General features: G+C 46.9%; 1 protein-coding gene across 3 annotated transcripts in view; it reads right to left on the reverse strand.

Annotated features, from left to right (window-relative positions):
* Positions 1-24,564, reverse strand: part of TERF2 (telomeric repeat binding factor 2) — a 33,428-nt gene extending 8,864 nt beyond the window's left edge. For 2 of the 3 annotated variants that reach the window (XM_008257547.5, XM_002711661.5), the window contains exons 1-7: positions 24,174-24,564; positions 23,985-24,080; positions 23,189-23,319; positions 9,237-9,323; positions 8,075-8,221; positions 4,845-4,951; positions 1,747-2,139 (exon numbers count right to left, since the gene is read on the reverse strand). In XM_008257547.5, the coding sequence (XP_008255769.2) occupies positions 1,747-2,139; positions 4,845-4,951; positions 8,075-8,221; positions 9,237-9,323; positions 23,189-23,319; positions 23,985-24,080; positions 24,174-24,549 (1,337 nt within the window). In that variant the 5' untranslated portion in view covers positions 24,550-24,564. The remainder of the gene's footprint in view (positions 1-1,746; positions 2,140-4,844; positions 4,952-8,074; positions 8,222-9,236; positions 9,324-23,188; positions 23,320-23,984; positions 24,081-24,173) is intronic. The other variant, XM_089320390.1, reaches the window with a different exon arrangement.
* Positions 24,565-26,085: the final 1,521 nt, after the last annotated feature.

Genomic DNA, 26,085 nt, shown 5'->3' on the forward strand with positions numbered 1-26,085 from the left:
GCCCGGAACCCCGCCATGCTTGATGACCTACTCAGTATTGCTCCTCTGTGACCTTTGCTTCACTAAACTGCTGCGCCGGCACAGCTCTTCTCCCCCAGCTCCGAGGGCCCCTCACATTCCTCCTCTAAGAGTTGAAGTCAGGGACCCCTTTTTTCTGTAAAGGACCAAATAGTATCTGCAGCTTTGCAAGCCCTACTGTCTCTGTCGCCACCACTCCACTCATGGTCAGTGCGGAAAGCAGCCATGGACAATGTGTAACTGATGGGTGTGGCTGTGTTCCACTCAAACTTTATTTACACAGATAGGCAGTGGGCAGACTTGGCCCAAGGGCCATGCTTTGCCAACCCCTGCATCAGAGTACCTGTTACACTTCAAACCTTGACATATGAGAGGTGGGTGTATCAGGAACTTTCACAAATCCTCCCATTTACAAAACCACTGTAGTCTAGCACCCTCGCATTTCCTCACCTGTTCATGGGATAACACCTACACTCCATAGGGCTGCTGCGGAGTAAATTAAATCATGCACCAAACGGGAAGCACGTGTGGAGCTGCGTCTGCGGCCCATCAGCTGTGACTGACTTCCAAATACAAGCTGAGCACTCCCAGTACAGATTTGTGCCCAAGTATAAATCACTGTCCTGATGCCACAGCCCTCTGGAGCACCTTGTACAATGCATGCAGAGCACAGGTCCCCAAACAACTACAACACAGAGCAGTGGTAGAGATGGCAATGGCTTTGGGAGGTCAGCAAGGTGGATCATTTCAGCAGGGGTGAACAGGGAAGAGTTCATGGAGGAGGCAGAATTTTAAGAGGCAACTTGGTATACATGGCATATAGGACGTAGGCTTTTCTGTCAAGACTGACTTGACTTAAAAAAATCCCAAAGCTCATCCTTGTCACTTTTGAGTGAGCTAAGAACTGTTCTGAGCCTTCCTCCTTCCTCATCTACACAGTGGGTTAATGTATCACCTCACCGAGTGAGGAATGTAGATTCAGTGAGATTTTACAGCAAAGTGCTTGGCCCCAGGAAGCACTTAATCAACAATGGTTTCTTCTCCCTCTGAAGGACGAATGGGATTCAGACAAGCAATGGAGGGATGCCAGTTCACTGTGAGGAATGAGAAGAAGTGGAAGTAGAGTGGCAGAAACAAACACAGTGTGTTCCAGAGAGAGCAAGCAGACCAGTTTGCCTGGAAGGAGGATCCACACAGGGCACAAAGGACAGCAAAACTCAAACGCCAGGCTGGGAGTCACGATGGGGAGCAACACGATCCTAACCACCGCCCCAGAGCACCTAGCTCAATGTGGGAGATTAGCAAATATGTACTGAATTTGCCCAGTCTCAAATGCTCACAAAAGGTACAAAGCTAGAAATATTCATCAGTCACTTTTAGGGATCAAGGCGTAACGACCCAATTCAAATAAACTTCTTTTAACAAACAAGACTAATAATTATAGTCAAGACACTCAGATGTTTGCTAAAAATGAAAGCATCGATGAGTAGGAGGCTCTGAAACCTGTCCATCCTCACTCCTGCCCTAGTGCAATGCTTGGAAGCCTCATGTGGGGCTTTAGAACTGAAGGGATGTGGCTACGGCGTCACGCCCCGCTCCCAAGTCGCATTCTAGCAGTCTGAGCAAGCCTTGGTGGTAACTTAGCTGAGTTACTTCATTCACAGAAGTAATACCAGGCCCAACCAGGACCACCAAGCCTGAAAACTGCTACAAATAAGTTCTTCATACTTGGAATTCTTCTCCCTGGGGCGGGGTTGGTTGAGAGCCGTGGGCTTGGGTGGTGATGCAGGAACAGCCTCCTGGGAGGAGGTGAGGCCTGTGCTCGGCTCAGTACTCTGGCTGTCCTCTTCCAAAATCAATCTGCTTATCGTCATGCGCTTGCTCTTGGGCTGCAGTTCTGAGCTGCCCTCGCCCTCAGCAGGGGCTGAACTTTCATTTTCATCTTTTCTTGGTCTCTTGTTTTTGAGGGCTGGTGATGGTGGGGTCACTTGATTTGGAAGTACCAAATCTTTCTGGTCCAATTTTGAGAAGGCGGCATCAGAATCCTGTGCACCAGACAGAGCCTTGAAAGCTGCCTTCAGAGTTGTGATTCCAATGGTGGTTGGTGTGTTCTGTAGCTGCCTGCAAATAAAGGAAATATGTAAGGGTCAGTTTCACCATTGCTGATGTTCAGCCAAAGAGCCACAGCTTCTCTGCAGGGTCAACTTCAATGAACAAGAGGAATCCTTCAGTTGAGCACACCCCATTTTAAAGAGAGAGAAGTAGCCGGCGCCGTGGCTCAATAGGCTAATCCTCCACCTTGCGGCGCCGGCACACCGGGTTCTAGTCCCGGTCGGGGCGCCGGATTCTGTCCCGGTTGCCCCTCTTCCAGGCCAGCTCTCTGCTATGGCCAGGGAGTGCAGTGGAGGATGGCCCAGGTGCTTGGGCCCTGCACCCCATGGGAGACCAGGAAAAGCACCTGGATCCTGGCTCCTGCCATCAGATCAGCGCGGTGCGCCGGCTGCAGCGGCGGCCATTGGAGGGTGAACCAACGGCAAAGGAAGACCTTTCTCTCTCTGTCTCTCTCACTGTCCACTCTGCCTGTCAAAAAAAAAAAAAAAAAAAAAAAAAAGAGAGAAGTGAGAGACACTGTGGGGGGGGGGTGGCTTCACACTGCCTTTATTCATAATAGCTCTTATTTATAATGAGTGCAAATAAACACTTTAAATACAATAGATAAGTTGGATTATGGAGTTTAAAATCCAAGTAAGAAAATCTTAAAGGAACTCCGTAAAGGCTCCCTCCAGAAGCCGTTGTGCTATCCAGAACTTGAAGTGTGTATGGACTAAAGCACTTTCTGTCTTCCCATCATGTGAGAACTCTGGATGGCGCCCACCTGGGCCATCAAGTGATCAACCAGCAATCTCACCTGCAGGTCTAGCCTTTTCTAGCCATTCCACTCCAACTCTCATGTGAGAAGACAAAGACTGGTCTCCACTCTGCTCCTTTCTCCTCCACAATGAGAAACCACCTTTTCTTTTATTTATTTATTTTTAAATTTATATGATCTTTGATTTTTTTTAAAAAATTTTTTGACAGGCAGAGTGGACAGTGAAGAGACAGAGAGAAAGGTCTTCCTTTTGTCATTGGTTCACCCTCCAATGGCCGCCGCGGCCGGTGCACTGCGGCCGGCGCACCGCACTGATCCGATGGCAGGAGCCAGGTACTCATCCTGGTCTCCCATGGGGTGCAGGGCCCAAGCACTTGGGCCATCCTCCACGGCACTCCCTGGCCACAGCAGAGAGCTGGCCTGGAAGAGGGGCAACCGGGACAGAATCTGGTGCCCCGACCGGGACTAGAACCCGGTGTGCCGGCGCCGCAAGGCGGAGGATTAGCCTAGTGAGCCGCGGCGCAGGCCTGAATCTTTTTTTTTAAAAAAGATTTATTTTATTTACTTGAAAGAGTTACAGAGAGAGGTAGAGAGAGAAAGAAAGAGAGCGCACGGTCAGTCTTCATCTGCTGGATCACTCCCCAAATCAGCCAGAGCTGGGCCAATCTAAAGCCAGGAGCCTGGAGCTTTTTCTGGGTCTCCCAAGTGGGTGCAGGGGCCCAAGCATTTGGGCCATCTTCTGCTGCTTTCTCAGGAACATTAGCAGGGAGCTAGATCAAAAGTAGCTGGGACTTGAACCAGTGCCCATATGGGATGCCGGCACTGCACACTGGGGCTTTAACCCGCTGTGGCACAATGCTGGCCCCAAGAAACTGCCTTTTCAAAATAAAGTTCACCTATCATTTGGAACAGCTAGCATGCTTAATGTCAAAACTATCAGGAGAGGAGCATACAAGCCAAATCCAGCTGATAGAGGTGCCTTGTTGCCTAACCACATGTGTTGTTTTTTTTTTTTTCCTAATGAATTGCCACCATTCAAAATTGAGAAGTCTCATATCATAAACCTGGACATCTCACACAAAACTTGAACAATGGAAGTCTGGACATGCTTGGTCATTTCCTCAGAGTATCACTCATAAGAAGCTGAAAAGCCTGCATCTCTGGTCACCAGTCCCATGTTCTCAGCTGTTTCATCCCACACCTGCTTTGCTCCTTACACTTCTTACCAGGCCCACAGAGGCATCTAGACTTGTAACGCCCCACTTTAGCTACTGGTCTTGGAATCTTGATCACACATCTGAACACTGCTTCCTGGATGCATTAAAAGATTATGTATCCACATGGAAGTACCAAGTAGATATGGGCAAGCAAGGAGAGCAAAATGGAGGTAGAATCTTCTATGAAGGATAAGCCAATAAAGAGCTTATGATAGGAACCCAAGATATCCCATCTGCAATATTCTCATTTTCCTAGGGTGTGCCCACCATTTCCCACAGTGCTTTGCACAAGAAACTCAGTAACATGTTAGTATCAAATCAACAAGAGTAGGGACAGGCAGTATATTGCAGCAGGTAAAGCCACCACTTTGGACACCTGCATCCCATATTGGAGTGCCTGGGATCAAATCCCACCTCTACTTCTAATCCAGCTTCCTGCTACTGCGCCTGGGTGGTAGCAGATGATGGTCCAATTGGTTGGGTCCTTGTCACCCATATGAGACCTGGATGGAGTCCTGGGCCCCCCCGGCTTCAGCCTGGCCCTGGCCAGGCAATTGTGGGCATTTGGACAGTAAACCAGTGCAGAGAAGTTCTTGGTCTCCCTCAATATCTCTCTTTGTTACTGTGCATTTTAAATACATTGCAAAATAAGATTTTTTTTTTTTCCCAAAAAAATCACCCAGAGGAATAGATCCTGCTCAGTGTTTTACCTAAGAACACAGGAGGACATTCGCCCTCACCTTGCTGGTTCTCTTGGGGGCTTTGCCACAGGCTCTGGTGCTGGCTGTTTGTCTTCCTTCACTGTACTCGAGGCAGCAGACTGAGATTTCAAAGCCTTTTTGGCCATCTGGGAAACACATGATGTCATTAGGAAGAGAAGACACAGGACTTTGTTAATTCTCTGTAATCACTATGACTCAATATGCAAACAAGTTCACTTACAAATCCAATCTAGGCATATACTGGACAAGAACATGAAATGGGAGAGACCTTGTAAGAATCATCTGTAACTTGTTTTTTTCCTCAGAAAACACAGAGCACCTCCAAAAATGGCTCACAACTTGAGTGGTACTAACTATTTTGACATTGGAAGAACTCTCTCATCTTTTAATACCAATTAATGACATGACTGTACTCCACACCTCTCCACCCTTCCAGTCTCAGCCCTAATAATCAGTTTTTGACTCTCAAGTACACCTATGGGGTCATGTACAAAAGTCCAATTTTTTTTTAATTTAAGATAATTAATAAATATTTATACTAATGTCTTTTAGTTGGCATTTGGAATTTTTTTACAACTGTATTTTGACAAGTATGTTTTACTTCATTAGTAACTGTTTAAAAATCCTGACACAGAAAGCCCTGAGTGGACTAGTAGTTCAACTCCAGCTGTTCATCTGTCTCCCCCTGATTTAAATTTTACACATTTCCCAGTCAGTCCAGTGTTACTCAGTTTCAGGAACTTTTCTCTGTAACATGTGAGTTATTTTTTTTTCTTTCCTAAAGATTTATTTACTTATCTGAAAGCCGCAGCTACAAAGAGAGGAAAGAGAGAGAGAGAGAGATCTTCCATTCACTGGTTTGCCTCCCAAATGGTCACAGTGGCCGAGGCTGGGCCAGGCTGAAGCCAGGAGGCAGGAACTCTATTCCAGTCTGCCATGTGGGTGGCAGGGCCCAAGCATCTGGCATCTTCCAATGCTTTCCCAGGCCACAAGCAGGGACTTGAATCAGAAATAGAGCAGCTGGCATGGGGGGGGGGCACACGCTATGGCATAGCAGGTAATCTACCACCTTCAGTGCTAGCATCTCACATCCTGGTTCCTCCACTTCTTTATTTTATTTTTTTGAGAGGCAGAGTCACAGAGAGAGAGGGAGAGACAGAGAAAGAAGTCTTTTTTCCGCTGGTTCACTCCCCAAATGGCCACAATGGCAGAGCTGGGCTGATCTGAAGCCAGGAGCCAGAAGCTTCTTCTGGGTCTCCCAAATGGGTACAGGGGCCCAAGCATTTGGACCATCTTCTGCTGCTTTCCCAGGCCATAAGCAGAGAGCTGGATCGAAAGTGGAGTACCTGGGACTCAAAGTGGCACCCATAGGGATGCCAGCACCGTAGAGGCTTAACCTATTATGCCACAGCACGGGTCCCCTGCTCCACTTCTGATCCTGTTTCCTGTTGATGGCCTGGGAAAGCTGTAGACGATGGCCCAGGTTCTTGGGCCCCTGCACCCATGTGGGAGACCTGGAGGAAGTTCCTGACTCCTGGGTTTGGCCTGACCCAGCCCCAGCTGTTGTGGCCATCTGGAGAATAAACCACCAGATGGAAGATCTCTCGTTCTCGCTCTCTGTCTCTGTCTCTCCCCCGCCACTCTGTCCCTGTAACTCTACCTTTCAAATAAATTTCAAAATATAAATATTGGGAAAAAAAAAAGTGGCAGAAGAACCAGGATTCAAAGTGGCACCAATATGGCTGCCAGTTTAACCTGCTACACAACACTGGCCCAGGTGTGCTGCTTTAAAAGCCCAGAGTTCTAGCCTCACAGACAGTGGCAGGATCTTTCCCAGTTACCTGAAATGTCAATAAAAGGATCCCAGGTCAGAATCAAGTGTCCTGACTCTTGTTCTCTGAACGTCCTAAATTACCTGTGTTAAAAGTAATTTGAGGGGCTGGCGCTGTAGTGTAGCGGGTAAAGCCGCTGTCTGCAGTGCCAGCATCTCATATGGGCACCAGTTCGAGTCCCAGCTGCTCCACTTCCGATCCAGCTCTCTGCCATGGCCTGGGATAGTAGTAGAAGATGGCTCAAGTTCTTGGGGTCCTGTACCCACGGGGGAGACCCAGAAGAAGCTCCTGGCTTCAGAATGGCACAGCTCTAGCCGTTGTGGCTATCTTGGGAGTGAACCAGTGGATGGAAGATCTCCCTCTCTCTTTGCCTCTGCTTCTCTGTAACTCTGCCTTTCAAATAAATAGATAAATCATTTTTTTTTTAAGTAACTTGAAATTTGCCAAACCACTGTTAGGATCAATGATTAATACTATCTGAATATGGGCCTGGCAGGTCTACTGTTAGGAAATTTCAACATTCTCAAAACTTGTATGTTAGGCCGGTGCCGCGGCTCACTAGGCTAATCCTCCGCCTTGCGGCGCCGGCACACCGGGTTCTAGTCCCGATTGCCCCTCTTCCAGGCCAGCTCTCTGCTGTGGCCAGGGAGTGCAGTGGAGGATGGCCCAAGTGCTTGGGCCCTGCACCCCATGGGAGACCAGGATAAGTACCTGGCTCCTGCCATCAGATCAGCGCGGTGCGTCGGTTGCAGCACACCGGCCACGGCGGCCATTGGAGGGTGAACCAATGGCAAAGGAAGACCTTTCTCTCTGTCTCTCTCTCTCACTGTCCACTCTGCCTGTCAAAAAAAAAAAAAAAAAAAAAAAAAACCCTTGTATGTTAAAAAACAACTCACTCATGTTCCCTCAGCAGATCCACTACCTAGGACAGCCTGGGTTCTTTCTAGTGCTGTCCTGAACCTCACAGCTTCCATTCTTTATCTCATTGGTCAACTAAAGGTCTTGATTTGGCCTATTTTTATCTGATTCACTCGCCAGGTGACCTCAATGGTTAGGGCTGGGCCAGGCCGTTTATCAGGGTCTCCCACGTGCACACCAAGCTTCTTCTATTAACAACCCAATTCTGCCACATTTACCATACCACTTAGCTCAAATTTCACCTCCCTTGGGAACCACAACTATGTATGAACGTTCCACTCCAACCACAATAAATTAATCACATGTGAAAGAGGTAAAAATGGGAGGTGAGAGAGAGCTCCTATGCTTTTTTATTTTTAAGATATTTAATTACGGAGGACAGTGCATATAATCCAAAGTGTTTTTCACACATTAAGTCTTTGCACTTCCTATTTTCTAAGTGCTTGCACATCCTCAGAGGGCAGTCAGTCATGAGAGGAAACAAGGGTCAAGGCACACCGTGAGGAGGTAGGGCTCTGTGTCGTCCAGGTGGCTCTCCAGGAAGCGCAGCATCTTCTGTTGGAAGGTCTCATAGGAAAAGTTCTGGATTACAGGGTGGGCCACGTTCTTTTCTCGAATAATGTTCAGGAGATCATTTTTCATCTTCTACACAGAAGATCGGCATTTGTACCACATAAAGGAAGAGAAAAATCCAGTAGAAGTTCAGTGATGATGAGTGTGACCGAACACTGCAGCATCTGGCAGTGACATCACTGGGACACGTATATGAAGGGAAGCCCAGCACAACAGATTAGAGTTCAGCCACAGTGGGTTACTCTGCAGCTATAAAAAAGGGGTAAGGGAGTCTTTATGTGCTAAGAGGATGATCTCCAAGATACAGGAGGTTAAAAAGAAAAAGCAATTTAATATATGTTCAGATCAGTGTATAGAATATACTGTCACATATGTGAATTTGAAGAAAAGAGAAAATAGATCTATGTGTACTCGTGTATACACACAAACACACACACTCCTATTTGTTTGCATATGCATAGAATATTACTGGAAAGATAAAAGAAAGAAATGACATTATTGCTTCTGATGGGAACAAAATAGGTAAGGGTCAAAGACGAGAGAATTTTCACTGAAATCTTTGCTTATTCCTTTGAATGTTGTATTATGTAGGCATATTACCTTTCCAAAAAATAAAGTTTAAATTTATATTGAAAAGAAGAATATCGCTTCTCGGCCTTTTGGCTAAGATCAAGTGTGAAAAGAAGAATAAGAACAGGGGACCCACTGGACTTCTGACACCAGGAAACAAGGGTTAAGTCCTCATGAAAGCAGTATCTCAAGTTTGCAGGATCGGTGTGTACATAAACAGGGTAGAAGTATTAACAAAACTTGTTAGGTTCAGACATAGTACGGACAGTTAACACAAATGTTCTATCACAAACTGAACAGAAATAAGGCAAATAAATAAATGGCTGATGTAAATTTGCTTAATGAAAAGTAAATCATAAAAATTCAATCTTACAGTGAGTTATCATGGATATAAAATGCAGCATGCTGTAGGAGTGGCATATTAGATAACCTCCACACAAAGAATCCATTCCCTGATTCTTCAGAAAAAGCAGTGAGATGGATTTCAGTCATGGGAGTAAAAAGATAACAAACTTACCTGAGTTGTGGGGTCCTTAGACATATGTTTTTTCAAAATTTTTGAAGCCTTTTCAAATTCTTTGTTCTTGATACAAATAATGACAGCCTACAAAAGGAGGAAAAACCTTTTTTTTTTTACTTTTGTAATAACAGGTATAATCAAAATATCAAACATCACAATACTCTATTAAAAAGCCAAGCTGAGTCTCAGGGACCCAAGAACTTTTTCACAGTATGTCGAATTCCTGTACTTAAAACGTAACAATTACTGTTTAAGCATCATGAACAAGTGTTAGCTGTTTCAGTCTGTAAGGTGGTCACTGTTCTGTGTTAACAGTGCATTTTTTTTAAAATGGCTGATATAGCAAAGTCTGATCCCCTGGATTATAGACCATTTAATCAATTTGAATGGGGCCTAAGGCAAGACATAATGGACAGGAGTCATTTTAGGGCCCTGTAATCTCAGGTCCCCAGAACAACTGGTTCCGCTGTAGAGCTTTCAAGTAAGGGGTGAGGGGTGGGGGAAGGAGGATACGCTGTGAGCAGGAAAAACAAACAAGTGATCTGCTGACCACAGGATCTGCTAGTTCCATTCAGGAAAGGCCTGGGGTCAATTCTATGGGAAAATGAAAAGACAAGCCTCTATACCATAAACCCTAGCTGGCAACTTTAGTTAAAATGTGCTGGGAGGCCGGCGCCGTGGCTCAATAGGCTAATCCTCCACCTTGCGGCGCCGGCACACCGGGTTCTAGTCCCGGTCGGGGCGCCGGATTCTGTCCCGGTTGCCCCTCTTCCAGGCCAGCTCTCTGCTATGGCCAGGGAGTGCAGTGGAGGATGGCCCAGGTGCTTGGGCCCTGCACCCCATGGGAGACCAGGAAAAGCACCTGGATCCTGGCTCCTGCCAGGATCAGCGCGGTGCGCCGGCTGCAGCGGCGGCCATTGGAGGGTGAACCAGCGGCAAAAAGGAAGACCTTTCTCTCTCTGTCTCTCTCTCTCACTGTCCACTCTGCCTGTCAAAAAAAAAAAAAAAAAAAAAAAAAAAAAAAAAATGTGCTGGGAGACCAAAAAAGCCAGCTCACCCACAAGCAGCAAATGAAAGGACAAGTTCTAGGTAAGATGAGAATGTCTCACTAGTCACAGAGAAAAAGAAAAGTCCTTCTGTAAAGAAACATCAGAGACAATATATAGAGAGGAAAAAATCCAGTGATCAGAAATTAAAAAGAGGCTGGCGGCGCGGCTCACTTAGGCTAATCCTCCACCTGCGGCGCCGGCATCCCAGGTTCTAGGCCCGGTTGGGGCGCCAGTTCTGTCCTGGTTGCTCCTCTTCCAGTCCAGCTCTCTGCTGTGGCCCCGGAGGGCAGCGGAGGACGGTCCAAATGCTTGGGTCCCTGCACCTGCATGGGAGACTGGGAGGAAGCACCTGGCTCCTGGCTTCAGATCGGCGCAGCGCCGGCCATAGAGGCCATTAGGGGAGTGAACCAACGGAAGGAAGACCTTTCTTTCTGTCTCTCTCTCACTGTCTATAACTCTACCTGTCAAATAAAAATTAAAAAAAGAAAAAGAAATTAAAAAGAAAATTGTACCATATGTTGACATTTACAAGAATCAGAAAAGCCAACATAACACTGGCAGCATCTGGAGTTATATAAGATAATGTAGATACCTTAAAGCTAGTCTCAAGGAGAAGCATTAAAGAAACAGATTTTTTTTTTTTTTTGGACAGGCAGAGTTAGACAGTGAGAGAGAGAGAGAGAGAGAGAGAGAGAAAGGTCTTCCTTTTGCCGTTGGTTCACCTCCCAAGTGGTTGCTATGGCCGGCGCGCTGCACTGATCCGAAGCCAGGAGCCAGGCGCCTCTCCTGGTCTCCCATGCAGGTGCAGGGCCCAAGGACTTGGGCCATCCTCCGCTGCCCTCCCGGGCCACAGCAGAGAGCTGGACTGTTAGAGGAGCAACCGGGACAGAACTGGCGCCCCAATCGGGATTAGAACCCGGGGTGTCGGCGCCACAGGTGGAGGGTTAGCCTAGTGAGCCTCGGCGCTGGCCAAGAAACAGATTTTTTAAAAGATCTCTTTCAAAAAGGAAAGCTGGAGCAGATGCTGTGGGGCGGAGAGTAAGCCACCACTTGGGACACCCAGCTATTCTGCACTCCTGATCTGGCTTCCTGCTAATGCACCTGGGAGGTCCCTGCCACCCACATGGGAGATCCAGAGGAATTCCTGTATTCCAGTCTGGTGCTGCAGGGATTTGGGGAGTGAACAGTGGATGATCTCTCTTTCAAATAAATACATAAATAAAACACAGAGCAGCAAAGGAAAGCAAACTCGTCTGTTGTCTTCATGGGGAAGAACATACAGAGATCTAGACCAAGAAAAGGAAGAACAGCGTCACATACTCTTGAATACACAGGTTTACTCCTAAGTTCTTGTAGTGAGGAAGCAAAGAAAGTCTTTTCATTTTAATCACGACCATTGCCACTTACACATCCTTTTCAGCAGAAAAACCACAGTTAAGACTATACTTTCTTGAAGAACACACTTTTTACTTCTTAAATCATAGGTTAATTTTACTTAACATTCAGCAAAATTACATTTTTGGGGTGTACAGTTCTGATTTTTAATACAAGTAGACTCCTCTGAGCTGTTCCTTTGTGGTCATATCCTTCCCCATCCCTAATCCTTGCTCTGTCTTCTGTCTTCAGGAACATCACATAAGTGGAACCACAGAGTCTGAAACACTGATTTTTTTTTGGTAAAGATTTATTTTTTATTTATTTGAAAGGTACAGTTATAGAAAAGGGGTGGGGGGAGAGCTTCCATCTGCTGGTTCACTCCCCAAATGATTAGGGCTAAGCCAGGTTGAAGCCAGGAGGCTGGAGCTTCTTCCAGGTCTCTCACGTGGACGTAAGGGCCCAAGCACTTGGGGCATCTCCTCCTGCTTTCCCAGGGACACTAGCAGGGAGCTGGATCAGAAGTGGAGCGGCCAGGTCTCCAACTGTTGCCCGTATGGGATGCCAGTGGCACAGGCAGAGGCTTAACCTGCTGTGAAACAATACCAGCCCCAAGGAGCCCTGATTTTTCAAAGAGGTACCCTTGAGGGTGTCCACCTTCACTCTAACGCTGCTGAGGCCCATCCATGTTGCCGCAGGATTCAGAGTTGGTTTCTTCTTCCTGCCGAGCTGTGAAGTTTCTCGTATAGATGTACTAGCTTACTTATACATTCATCCCCTGAAGGCCACTCGGGTTGTTTGTAACCCCGGGTTATTATGAATAGAGATGCAAAACGTTCATGTACAGGTTTTGGTGTGAACCTAATTCTTCACTTCTATAAGGTAAACAGCCAGGAATGGGATTGCTGGGTCACGTAGAATGTGTCCGTTTAGCTTTGTAAGAAACAACCAAACTGTCTTCTAGAGTAGCTGGACTATTTTTTAAAAGATTTATTTTATTTATTTGAAAGGCCAAGTTACAGAGAAAGAGAGAGATTTTCCATCTGCTGGTTCATGCCCCAAATGGCTGCAACAGGAAGGGCTGGGCCAGGCCAAAGCCAGGAGCCAGGAGCTTCTTCTGGGTCTCCCATGTGGGTGTAGGGGCCCAAGCACCTGGGCTGTCTTCCAGTGCTCTTTCAGGCACATTAGCAGGGAGCTGGATCAGAAGTAGAGCAGTGGGCCGGCGCTGTGGCACATCAGGTAAGGCCGCTGCCTGCAGTGCTGGTATCCCATATGGGCACCAGTTCGAGTCCCAGCTGCTCCACTTCTGATCCAGCTCTCTGCTGTGGCCTGGGAAAGCAGTGGAAGATGGTCCAAGTCCTTGGGCCCCTGCACCCACGTGAGAGACCTGGAAGAAGCTCCTGGCTTTGGATCAGTGTAGTTCAAGCAGTTGCAGCCAATTGGGGAGTGTATCAATGGATGGAAGATCTCTCTGCCTCTCCTTCTCTCTCTGTAACGTTTTCAAATAAATAAATAAATTTTTTTTAAAAAAAGAAAGAAGTAGAGCAGCCAGGACTTGAACCGACACCCATACGGGATGCCAGTGCTGCAGGTGGCAGCTTAACCCACTATGCCACTGCACCAGCCCCAGTTGTAACACTGTATCCCCATCAGTAATGTATGAAATTTCCAAATACTCTATATCCTGGCTAGTACTCTAAAAAAAATTGTGTAAATATATGGTTTACATAATGGTCTGAAATATATAATTCAAACTTAACTTTATTAGTATTTTTAAAACAAATATAGCCATTCTAATTCCTATGTACTATTATTCACTGTGATTTTGTATTTCTTTAAAGGCCAAATGATGTTGCAGGTTTTTCTTTTCTTTTCTTTCTTTTTTTTTTTTTTTTGATAGGCAGAGTGGACAGTGAGAGAGAGAGACAGAGAGAAAGGTCTTCCTTTGCCGTTGGTTCACCCTCCAATGGCCGCCGCGGCCGGCGCACCGCGCTGATCCAATGGCAGGAGCCAGGAGCCAGGTGCTTTTCCTGGTCTCCCATGGGGTGCAGGGCCCAAGCACCTGGGCCATCCTCCACTGCACTCCCTGGCCACAGCAGAGGGCTGGCCTGGAAGAGGGGCAACCGGGACAGAATCCGGTGCCCCGACCGGGACTAGAACCCGGTGTGCCGGCGCCGCTAGGCGGAGGATTAGCCTAGTGAGCCGCGGCGCCGGCTCTTTTCTTTTTTAATTTATTTGATAGGTAGAGTTATAGACAGTGAGACAAAGAGAAACGTCTTTCTTCCGTTGGTTCACTCCCCAAATGGCTGTTACGGCTGACACTGCGCCAATCTGAAGCCAGGAGCCAGGTGCTTCTTCCCGGTCTCCCATGCGGGTGCAGAGCCCAAGCACTTGGGCAATCCTCCACTGCACTCCCAGGCCACAGCAGAGAGCTGGACTGGAAGAGCAGCAACCGGGACTAGAACTGGCGCCCATATGGGATGCCAGTGCTGCAGGCGGAGGATTAGCCAAGTGAGCCACAGCGCCAGCCCCGCAGGTTTTTTCATGTCCTTTTTTTTGGCTACTTTGTTCTTTTTGGTGAGTCTTGCCCATTTTAAAAGTAGGGTTGTATATACAGGCTTGGTTATTTTGAGAGTTCTTTAAAATTTTCTCTTCAAGACTTAGTTATTTCAAAGAGTTACAGAAAGAGAGATTTTTCCATCTAGTGGTTCACTCCTCAAACGGCTGCAATGGCCTGGGCTGGGCCAGGCCACAGTCAGGAGCCTAGTATTCCATATAGGTCTCCCACATGAATGGCAGGGGCCCAGGCACCTGGGCCATGTTCTGTTGCTTTCTCAGGCACATCAGCAGGGAGCTGGGTCAGACGTGATGCAGCAAGATGTGATCCAGTGTTCACACAGGATGCCAGCATCACATGGCAGCTGAACCCACTGTGCCACAAGCAGGCCCCAGTTCTTTATCTGGTTGAGATACAGTCCTTTGTCAGATAGGTGATTTGCAAATATTTGTCCCAATCTGTCTTTTCTTCTCATAATCGTGGCTTTTTTTTCCCCCAAAGTTAAATTTTTTTTCCCTAAAAAAATGTCACAGGGCAAGGTTTATGCCTCGGCACAGCTCCTTTTTCCAGTTTCCTGCTTGCAGGAAAACTAGGAGGCAGTAGTCATGGCTCAAGTAAATGGGTTTCTGCCATGTGGGAAACCTAGATTGAGCTGCTGACTCCCAGCTTTGGCCACCCAGCCATCAGGTGCACTTGGGGACTTAATCAGTGGATGGGAGTGCTCTGCTCTCAAATAATTTTTTAATTAATTAATTAATTTGAGAGGCAATTACATAGAGTCGGAGGCTGAGAGAGAGAGAGGTCTTCCATCTGCTGGTTCACTCCCCAGTTGGCCGCAATGGCCGAGCTGGGGCGATCCGAAGCCAGGAGCCAGAAGCTTCATCTACGTCTCCCACATGGGTGCAGGGGCCCAAGCACTTGGGCCACCTTCTACTGCTTTCCCTGGCCACAGCAGAGAGCTGAATGGGAAGTGGAGCAGCCTAGTCTTGAACCAGCGCTTATACGGGGTGCCAGCATTGCAGGCAGCGGCTTTACCCACTGTGCCACAGCACTGGCCCCCTCAAATAATTTTTTAAGATTTATTTTATGTATTTGAAAGACAGAGCTATATAGAATGGGAGAGAGGGAGAGGTGGAGAGAGAGAGAGAGAGAGAGAGAGAGAGAGAGAGAGGTCTTCCATCTGCTGGTTCACTCCCCAGATGGCTGCAACAGCCAGAGCTGAGCTGATCTGAAGTAAGGAACCAAGAGGTTCTTCCGGGTCTCCCACGTGGGTGCAGGGGCCCAAGGACTTAGGCCATCTTCCACTGCTTCCCCAGGTGCATTAGCAGGGAGCTGGATCAAGCTGGGACTTGAAAGGCCTGGGAAAGCAGTGGAAGATGGCCCGAGGCTGGGGCTCCTGTACCAACACGGGAGATCCCGAGGAAGCTCCTGGCTCCTGATCGGCCCAGCTCTGTCTGTCGTGGCCATCTGGGGAGTGAACCAGCGGATGGAGGATCCCTTTCTCTCTGTGTATCCCTCTCTCTGTAACTCTGTTCTCAAATAAATATTTGAAAAAAAAAATATTGCCAATAAAACATGTCCAGTTGTCCAGAGAGTGGGTGACATTCTTAGTATGAAATGGTAAGGAAATAATGACCTTGATAGGGAGGGCATAAATGTGTCATTTATAAACCCAGCTTATACTTCTCCCTTGTCTTCACTTTTCATTCAGATCCACTGGGGTGATACCTTTCTCTTGGTTTTTTTTGGGGGGCCAGGAATCTCAATTCTAAAGCCTTGTGAGAAGACATGGCAAAGAAAGGAGGTGGGCACACACTCCATGATGGCAGAAAAAAGGAGAAAGGTAAGAGTTTAAAACTTTGATATAGTCAAATCTATTTTTCCTCTGGATTATGGTTCCAGCATTTAAGAACTTTTGTCTAACTCCCAGACAAGAATATATTATGTTTTCTTCTAAAAGTTTTGATTTTTTCTTTTCTTTTAAATTTTTTTTTAAATTTTTTGATAGGCAGAGTGGACAGTGAGAGAGAGAGACAGAGAGAAAGGTCTTCCTTTGTCGTTGGTTCGCTGATCCAATGGCAGGAGCCAGGTACTTATCCTGGTCTCCCATGGGGTGCAGGGCCCAAGCACCTGGGCCATCCTCCACTGCACTCCCTGGCCACAGCAGAGAGCTGGCCTGGAAGAGGGGCAACCGGGACAGAATCCGGTGCCCCGACCGGGACTAGAACCCAGTGTGCCGGCGCCGCAAGGTGAAGGATTAGCCTAGTGAGCCACGGCGCCGGCTCAAAGTTTTGATTTTTACATCTTACATTTAGTTTACAATCCATTTTGAGTGAATTTTTGTCTAAGATGCAAGTATGTCATGGGCCATATCTGAGTATGAACATTCAGTTGTTTCACACCATTTGCTGAAAAGACTATCCTTTTCCCACTGAATACTTTTCCCATTGAATTTCCTTCACATCCTTGTCAAAAATCAGTCATATTCATGTCGACTCTAGTATTTTGTTTCTGGACTCTCCTGTTTCAGTAATCTCTTATCTCTCCAGCCATGAGCAGCTTTATAGGAACTCTTACAGTTGGACAGAATAGTTTTGGTTGTTTTAGTTTATCTTTAAAAAAATTTAGATTCAGCTAGTCTGTATTTACAGAAAATCCTGCTGAAATTGTGACTTGAATTGTATTAACACTATAAATGAGCTGGAGAACCAACACTTTAACTATATTGTTTTCCAGTCTATTAATATGTTATATATATATATATATATATATATATATATATATATATATATATCAGGTCTTTCTTTCATCAGCATTTTCTATTTTTCCATGTACAGGTCCTACATGTTTTGCTACATTTATACCTGAGTGTTTCTTTTTCTACAAAGCTACTGCAAATGGTTTTGTTTTGGTATTTTAATTTTTAATTGTTCACTGCTGCTACATAAAAATGATTTTTATATTGTTGTCATATTTTACAACCTTGCTAAATGAACTCCATGGGGTTTTTTACATACTCTTGTCAGCTGGAAATACACAAAATTTTATTCCTTCCTTTTTTTCCAGTCTGTATGCCTTTTTTTCCTTTTTTTATTTGACAGGTAGTTATAGACAGTGAGAGAGAGAGACAGAGACAAAGGTCTTCCTTCTGTTGGTTCATTCCCCAAAAGGCCGCTACGGCTGGCGCTGTGCCAATCCGAAGCCAGGAGCCAGGTGTTTCTTCCCGGTCTCCCATGTGGGTGCAGGGCCCAAGCATTTGGGCCATCCTCCACTGCACTCCCAGGCCACAGCAGAGAGCTGGACTGGAAGAGGGGCAACTGGGACTAGAACCTGGCACCCATATGGGATGCCGGTGCCGCAGGCGGAGGATTAACCAAGTGAGCCACAGCAACGCCCCCCTCCCCCTTTTCTTTTAAAAGATTATTTGGGCCAGCGCCACGGTTCACTTGGCTAATCCTCTACCTGCGGCACCGGCACACTGGGTTCTAGTTCCGGTCGGGGCGCCGGATTCTGTCCTGGCTTCTCCTCTTCCAGTCCAGCTCTCTGCTGTGGCCCGGGAAGGCAGTGGAGGATGGCCCAAGTCCTTGGGCCCTATACCCGCATGGGAGACCAGGAGGAAGCACCTGGCAGCGCACTGGCTGTGGCAGCCATTTGAGGGGTGAACCAATGGAAGGAAGACCTTTCTCTCTCTCACTGTCTAATTCTGCCTGTCCAAAAAATAAATAAATAAATAAAAAAGATTGATTATTTGAAAGGCAGAGTTAGAGAGCGAGTTAGAAAAAGATATTCCATTCACTAGTTCACTCCACAAATGGTGGCAACAGCCAGGGCTGGGCCAGACCAAAGCCAGGAGCCAGTTTCATCGGAGTCTCCCATGTGGGTGACAGGGCCCAAGCACTTAGGCCATCTTCCACTGCTTTCCTAGGTGCATTAGCAGGGAGCTGGATCAAGCTGGGACTTGAACTGTGCTTATATGGGATGCCAGCGCCATAAGTGGTGGTTTAATCCACTGTACCACGGCACCAGCCCCATCCAGTCTATGTGCCTTTTATTTATTTTTCTTGCCTTATTGCACTGGCTAGGCCTTTCAGTATATTGAACATTAGTAGTGAAAATAGATATCCCTGCCTTGTTTCAGATCAAGGGACAAAGTGCTCTGGTTTTCACCATTACCATGTTAGTTGTGAGTTTTTTGTAGGTGCCTTCTATAATGCTGAGGAAGTTCCCTTCTATTGCAGTTTGCTGAGTGTTTTGACCATGAACTAACGCTAAATTTTGTCAAATGCTTTTTCTGCATCAACTGATATCATATGGTTTTAACATGGAAGATTAAACTGACTCATTTTCAAATATTAAGTCAGCCTTGGGCTTGAGTTTTACTCTGCCACACACTACCTGCATCTGTATCCAGGACCAAGCAGTGGGTTAGACAGTAAAATATAGAATCAACAGAATATGAACCAGGTTCTGGGGAATAAAGCTCCTCTGGTAAACAGTGGGTTTTTCTCCTGTAGTTTTAGGTGCCTACCCTATTGTCAGTGCCACTGCCAGCAACTGCTGCTGTCCAGGCTGCCGCCAGGGCGCCAGGAGGAGACAAGGGAACCCTCCCACCGCTCTGGCCCTCAGGAGATCCTCAGGCCAGAGAGCCCTCCTTTTGGAGCATGCGGAGGGCATGCACAGGTTTCAGGCTGCCTCTGAGCCCAGTCCGTGTGATACTCGGGGGAGGAAAAAATGGCAAAGTGCTCATCACTGGTTTGATATACAGGAAAATTCTGGTCTTTTCCCTGCGTGCCTGCATTTCAGGATTCTCAGACAGTTGCTCCATGCATTCTGTCCAAGACTGACATTGCATCAAGAGGGAGACAAAATATAGATTCTTCCCCTCACCTGCCTTTAATTTGTGAAACAAAAAAAGACACATGAATACTTTCAGAATTGAAATTAAAAGTCTGCCTTCCAAGTTTGTGCGATAAACTATGTATTAATTTCCTGTGGAAAACAATTTTGAGAGATGAATCGTTGCTTTTTCACTTGGCTGTTCTCAGATATAATTTCTTTTCTTACATACTTGTTTAGGTTCTCTAAGCATGTAAGCAGTATCAGTAGTTTCCAGGTAACTTAAAAAGGAAACTGCAAAGCATCGATTTTCAGAATAGGTTTATATGGGGAAGAATGCTAGAAAGCACACATTAATTAAGGAAGGGAAGAAACATTCACAGAACTGTAAAACGGCTTAAGGACACACAAAAAGAAACAAGGGGGCCTGGGAAACAGCACGTGTTAACGCTGTTAACGAAGTCCAGAGTTGAAGCTGTGAAGTGTCTCTGAGGTAGCAGCGTCCCAGGTGGGGAAGACCCCAAAAGTTTGTCACTAACAGAGCTGGGAAACTGCTGCACAGCTAAAAGCAACATACAAATAAACAAACAAACCGATAAGGTACAAAATAAATACCAAAGCTTCCCCTGGAACACCTAATATACGTTGTTTTCCCCTCTTCTCCAAAGAAATCTGAGGAAAGAATCTTGTCTGAAGAGAAAAGCACTACAGTCTTAATATAAATCACAGCTCACAGGAGCAGGTCTCAAACTTTCTGGTCTCAGGACTCCTCTCTACTCCCCTGAAATGTTCATGAACACCCAGAGTTTTGTTTATGTGGGTTATATCTGTTGATATTTACCAGATGAGAAATACTGAAAAAATTGAAATTTATTTATTAATTCATTAAAAAGTAATAATAAACTCATTACAGGTCAATGTAAGTAACAAATCTATGAAAAACCACTGTATTTTCTAAGACAAAAGTTTAATGAGAAGGATGGCACTGTTAACCTTTCTGCAAATCCATTTAATTTCTGGTTACTAGAAGATGGCTGGATTCTTCTAAGTGCTTCTGCATTTAATCTGTTGTGATACACTGTTTGGGTTGAGGTATATAAAAAAACTAGCTTTACAGGGATATGATGGTGGAAAAGAAAAAGACAGTTTAATAGTCTTTTCAAAAAATCACAGATATTCTTTGATTCTATTTTAAATCTTTGACAAGTAAATTTTTCTTAACCTGTTACATTAGAATCCATCAGTCCATCTTGCACTTTAAATGGATCTTTCATCCATGAATGATTTTGTAGCGTCACACATTGATCATTGGAAAATAATGGTTGACTGAGTTATGCAGATCTTCCAAATGTTGACACATTCATTAAAAATATTTTTAAAATCACAGTTGATACCAAAAATCTTCAGAAAAGTCTAACATTTGGGTAGTTTTCAAATTTAATTTTCCAAAATTTGATATTTTCATCTAAGAGCTTGACTTTTACCACTGACAAAGAATACTGTCAACTGTTTTAAGTGACATATTCACTTTGCTCATTCTCAAGAAAAGAGCCACCAAACATATAAGTCTGAACAATCCTCATTTGTCAGTTCTTTCAGATAAAAGTGTTGCACCACAGAAAAACCCAGCATGTTCAGCGTGCAACAGTCACGTCCAAGTGCTCTTCCTGAAGACACTACCAGCGTTAGTCTGCAGCAGAAATGCTTTAGACAGGCTCCCTCTCTTAGCACCTCAAATCCTGAAAAGATGTTTACGCACGGACTGAGACTCAATACAATTAATGAAATGTTAGTGCTTGAGCAGACACTCTTAATTAAAACTGATGGGTTTTTTGAAAAACTGCACTTGGCAGTGCAAAATATGACAGTGACTAAGTACAATTTACCACCACCTTAACTGTGATAAAGCACAAGGAGTTTTACCCATCACTGCTCCTGTACCATCAGTGCAAATGTTAACACGACGAAAAAGTCAAATAACGTTTGGTATTGTTATGAAAACAGCTTTGACCTCAGGAATCCTCAGAAAGGGTCTCAGAAACCCTAAGAGATCCCCTGACCCTACACTGAGAAATTCTAACTTAGAACCTCAAAGTTTTTACAATTTTAAAATGCCTATGGTAATACATTATATAGCTGAAATGATCAAAAAGCCTCACTGAGCCTAGGCATCCCAAGGTGTTTTTTTTCCCTAATGATGACTGCTAACAGATTTTATGACTCTAAATCAGAAACTTCTAAAAAGTAAATTTAAAAAAGTAAATCACTCAACAGCAAGATCAAGCTAACTGTGGTTGGCAGCCTTAAGACAGTGCCTGGTGATGCCCACCTCTGCACAGTCCCGTGCACAAAGCCCACCAGAGTTGGTGTTCTGTGTGACAGCAGCATGTGGCAGAAGTGCTGATATGTCACTTCTAAGATCAGATTCTAGAAGACGAGGGCTTCTGCCTTCTGCCTCGGGCTCTCACGCAGGCTTGCGCTTGGGCTACCTGCTCTCGGGTAAACAAGATGCTGGGCTGTATACAGCCACCTCTGTGGAGGCTAGGAACTGAAGTCTCAGCCAACAGCCAGTGAGGAGTGAGTCCCGCTACAACTGTGAGTGTGCAAGCAGATCCTTCAGCCTCCGTTGGGTCTTGAAATGAGTGCAACTCTAGCTGACAGCCTGACCAGAACCTGAGAAACCGGAGAGGGAACCACTCAGCTAACCATTACCAGATTCCTCACCCTTGGAAACTGAGAGATAATATTTACTGTTTTAAACTGCTCAATTTTGGAGTGAACTGTTACACCATTAATAACAGTAAGGCACTGAGTTCAACAAAAGATTTGGTTCCTGCTGGAGAATGGGAAAGTGGATGGGAATCAGACTAAGAAAACAGTTGATTATTCTAAGGAAGTTTACATCTTGCAAACAGATTGTCCTAATGAAGCCTCCAAAGACAAGATCAATGAGCTTAAATAAATAAACAAACAATAAAAAGACTTCCTGAAGTGGAGCCATGGCCAGTCTACAGCCCTTGTGTTCGGAAGGGGTTGCATTTTGAACTAGCTACTTAGCCGGAGTTGCACATGGGTACCATTTCTTCCCTTCAAAAGAATCTTTGCTGTGCTCAAAACAGACATCGGCTTCTCCTCCTGGACAATGTCTCCTCTGGCACTGGATGCCCAGCAGCAGCCTGACTAAACGTGTGTTCCTGGAGTTACTCCTCTTTAGAATTCACTGTTATCTAAGCATTCTTTGCAAGGCCAAGGTCTTTAAGTGAATAAGCAAAGCACCTGTACCTCCTGCACGCCAGCTGTTTTTAACAGGGCACCTGAGTGCCTCCACACAGCCACAGCCGGGGCAGGCCTTCCCTGCACTCCCTGCACAGCACCGGGTGTGCCTCTGCAGTGCTCTTTCCCGTTCTCACCAGCTCCCTCGTTCCCACCACCAAAGCAATGCTGAGCTGGTTTTCAGTCCTCACCTCTGCCTCTGCTTCCTGGTCCCACAGTCACTTCCATGTTTGAAATGAAAATAAGTTCCACTACTTGAAGCGACATGAGCCACACCACAGGGACGGTTCCAAATTCCCAGACACTCGTTTTCTTTCTTGATGTCAGGAACAGTGTCTGTGCTAGCCCTCTACCACTCTTCTACCATTCCTGGGTTTCTAGCTGGCACATTATCCCAGCATCCCCGATTCTAATCTAAAAGTGCTAAGCCTCTTTCTGTAGACAATTGCATGAAACAACACAATCAGTCCTACATTTTCCAAGGCCCCAGCTTTTCTCCTTGGTTGATTATAAACAAGGGTGGCCAAGCCGTAGGCCAGTTACTTGCAGCCCTTTCACTGTTCTCCCAAATGCTGTAACCCCCTCCTCCAACATGTCAGTCTTTAACGCCTGTGTACTATGGCCCTTTCTGCTGGGGCCACAGGGAAAAACCGAAATCAGGAAAGTCAAGTGCTTGCCATTAATGATACTTCCCAAGCCTGGGTGGAAAAGGGGCCAGAGAAGTAACATCCGTGTGCACACGCACTTGCTCTCTGCCCACCCCGGTTCTCCTCTGCCCCACACAGGAAGGATCACGCGCTGCATCCTCAAAGACCCCTGATATTTGTTAAAAGAAGAAAGAAATAAAAACAGAGCCTTACAGCCTCCTTGACCAGCTTTCTGCTGGATTCGATCACCGCTTCTGTCAACGTAAACTCGGTTTTAATCATCTCCAGCACATTGATGGCTGACTCCAGGGGTGTAAGCTCAGCTTCCATATCAAAGGAGCAGTCTAGGACAAAGCACAGTTCTCATTTCAAGCTCTTCTCTAAGGAGCAGGAAAGCGATGTCCAAACACATGAGTGTACACTTAGGGGCAGGGAGCATGCAACTATAGCAAGATCTGAATTCCACTTGCTGACACACCCGGGCTTCCAGACCCGGTCAGAGTGCCCAAACTCAGGCCAACGGATTTAAAATGTGCTCATCTTTCAGGATTTTTCGAGGCACGTAAAAAAGGTATTTTTAACACGTGCATTTGCCTCTCAGATTCAGGATACACACATCCTCCTCAGACACAAATGGCCAGAAACTTCAGCCAGTTTGCCAAACAGCTGTCAAGTTCAATTCGGAGAGGGGGCGGGAAACGTGCTCACACGCTGAAAAAACATCACTACGGGGGAGAGACTAAGTCTCTTTGGACAGCAACAAAGTTGGGCTGAGCAACTAACAGGTGGGAGGAAGAAAAGAAAAGGGAGAAAAAAACCCAACAACCCGCACACAGAAAAGCAGCCCACGGAACCTCCGGGCCCGGGAAAGCGAGCGAGCGCGCACGAGACCCCCGCGGTGCAAGCGGCCGCGCACTTTAACCCGGAACCCCTCCGTCCCGGATGTAAGTTTGAAAACAACAAAACCCGACGCAAGTACGCCCGCAGACGAGCACAAAAACAGCCATACCTAAATTCTCCCCTTCTTCAATGCGCGACAGACACTGCATAACCCGCAGCAACCGGGACACCGTGTGCTCCTTCCCCAGGGGCCTGACAAGCAGAGCTGGGAAAGAAGACAGCGTTGGCTCGGCGACCCCAGCCCCGACCCCGTCCCCACGACCCCCTCCCCGGCCTCCTTCCCGGGCCCGGCCCTCACCCTGCATAATGTCCCGGATCTGCCTGAAGTCCCCGTACCGGCTACCCCGAAAGGCCCGCAGCGCCTCGTGGAAGTAGAACTTGAGCACCCAGCGGTTGACCGCTTCTTCCAGCCGTGCTTCCCCCGCACCCCGATCCGCAGGACCCCCCAGCCCCGGCTCGTGGCGCCCCCGCCGAGCCCGCCCGCCGCTGCGGGACGCCCGCCGGCCCGCCCGCCCGCTGCCGTCGCTGCTCCCGCCTCCTCCCGCCATCGCGTCCGATCGCCGCGCGCCCTCCCCGCCCCCCCGGCTGGGCCGCTTCCTCGGCTGTGACGCCGCCGGGTCACGCACGACGCCCGGGCCGGAAGCAGGGCCCGCCGTCCCGGCTCCCGCGGCCATGATACGGACAGCGTTCCTAGCCGCCCGCGGGCTTCTGGGAGGGAAAGGACCGGAGGGCCCAGCCTCCGTCTCGGCCTCCGTAGTTCCCGGTCCGCTGGCCGCAAGGCCTGCTGGGACTTGCAGTCCGTGCCGCTCAGGTCGGCCGGGAAGTCCGCGGGGTTTGCAGTCTATGGCTCAGTGAATTGCGAATTTAATATGCATACTACTGTTCCGGAACTATGTATAAGATAACGGAAAATACGTGTATCTCGTTAAGCACTTGGGAAATTGCGGGCAGGAGCTCCATAGAAGAAGGTTTGTTAACTTTACTTTTTTTTTTTTTTAAGATTTTTATTTATTTATTTGACAGGTAGAGTTACAGACAGTGAGAGAGAGAGAGAGAGACAGAGAAAGGTCTTCCTTCCGTTGACTCACTCCCCAAATGGCCACCACGGCCGGCGCTGTGCCAATCCGAAACCAAGAGCCAGGTGCTTCTCCTGGTCTCCCATGGGGTGCAGGGCCCAAGCACTCGGGACATCCTCCACTGCCCTCCTGGGCCACAGCAGAGGGCTGGCCTGGAAGAGGGGCAACCGGGACTAGAACTAGCGCCCATATGGGATGCTGGCGCAGCAGGCGGAGGATTAACCTAGTGCGCCACCAGCTGGCCCCAACTTTACATTTTAACAAATAATTACAAAGCAGAGGCCAGTGTGCTCCCAGTCCGGGTCAAGCAACAGAATATGTCTTGCAATACCGGAGACCTCTGGAAATATAAAGTTTTTTAAAATATTTGTTTATGTGCCTGCTTACTTACTTGAAAGGCACAGTGGCAGAGAGAGAGGTCCTTCTGCTGGTTCACTCCCCAAATGCCTGCATCAGCAGGGGATGGACCAGGCCCACGCCAGGAGCCAGGAGCTTCTTGCTCACCCGTGGGTGGCAGGGGCCTAAGTACTCGGGGTGTATCGTCCACTGCTTTCCCAGTCTCATGGCGGGGAGCTGGACGGGGCCAGAGAACCGGAACTTGAACCAGCGCTCGGATACGGGGCATCCAAATGGTGCCGTAACCCCCGCGCCGCAATGCCCACTCCATGTCATTGTTTAAATCATAAAATTATGCGCGTTATTGTAGAAGAATTAGAAAAAAATAAGCAAAAGGATCGCCCAGAGTCCCACATGAAAAAATTAGTTGTTTTATTTTTATAGTCTTCCAGTATCTTCTGTGTACCTATTGTGTGCCTGTGTTTGCAAAAATAGGATCGTACTAATTAACGCCTTTCCCCAGAGTTAAATTTTAAAAAAAATATTTATTTTTTATTTATTTGAAAGGCAGAATGAGAGAGAAATGTATGTTGTATTTGCGGGTTCACTTCCCAAATGCCAGCAGCAGCCAGGGCTGGGCAACACTGGAACCAGGAGCCAGGAGCTCCATCCACGTCTCCCACATGGGTGGCAGGGACTCAGTTACTTCATCCATCATCTTCTGCCTCCCAGGCAAATTCGGAGGAGGCTGGATGGGAGCTGGAGGTGGGTCTCAGTCCCAGGCAGTGAGATATGGGA

This window comes from Oryctolagus cuniculus, chromosome 18 (genome assembly GCF_051225735.1).
Source record: "Oryctolagus cuniculus isolate XC-2025 breed Fujian yellow rabbit chromosome 18, ASM5122573v1, whole genome shotgun sequence".
NCBI classification, from domain to species: Eukaryota; Metazoa; Chordata; class Mammalia; order Lagomorpha; family Leporidae; genus Oryctolagus; species Oryctolagus cuniculus.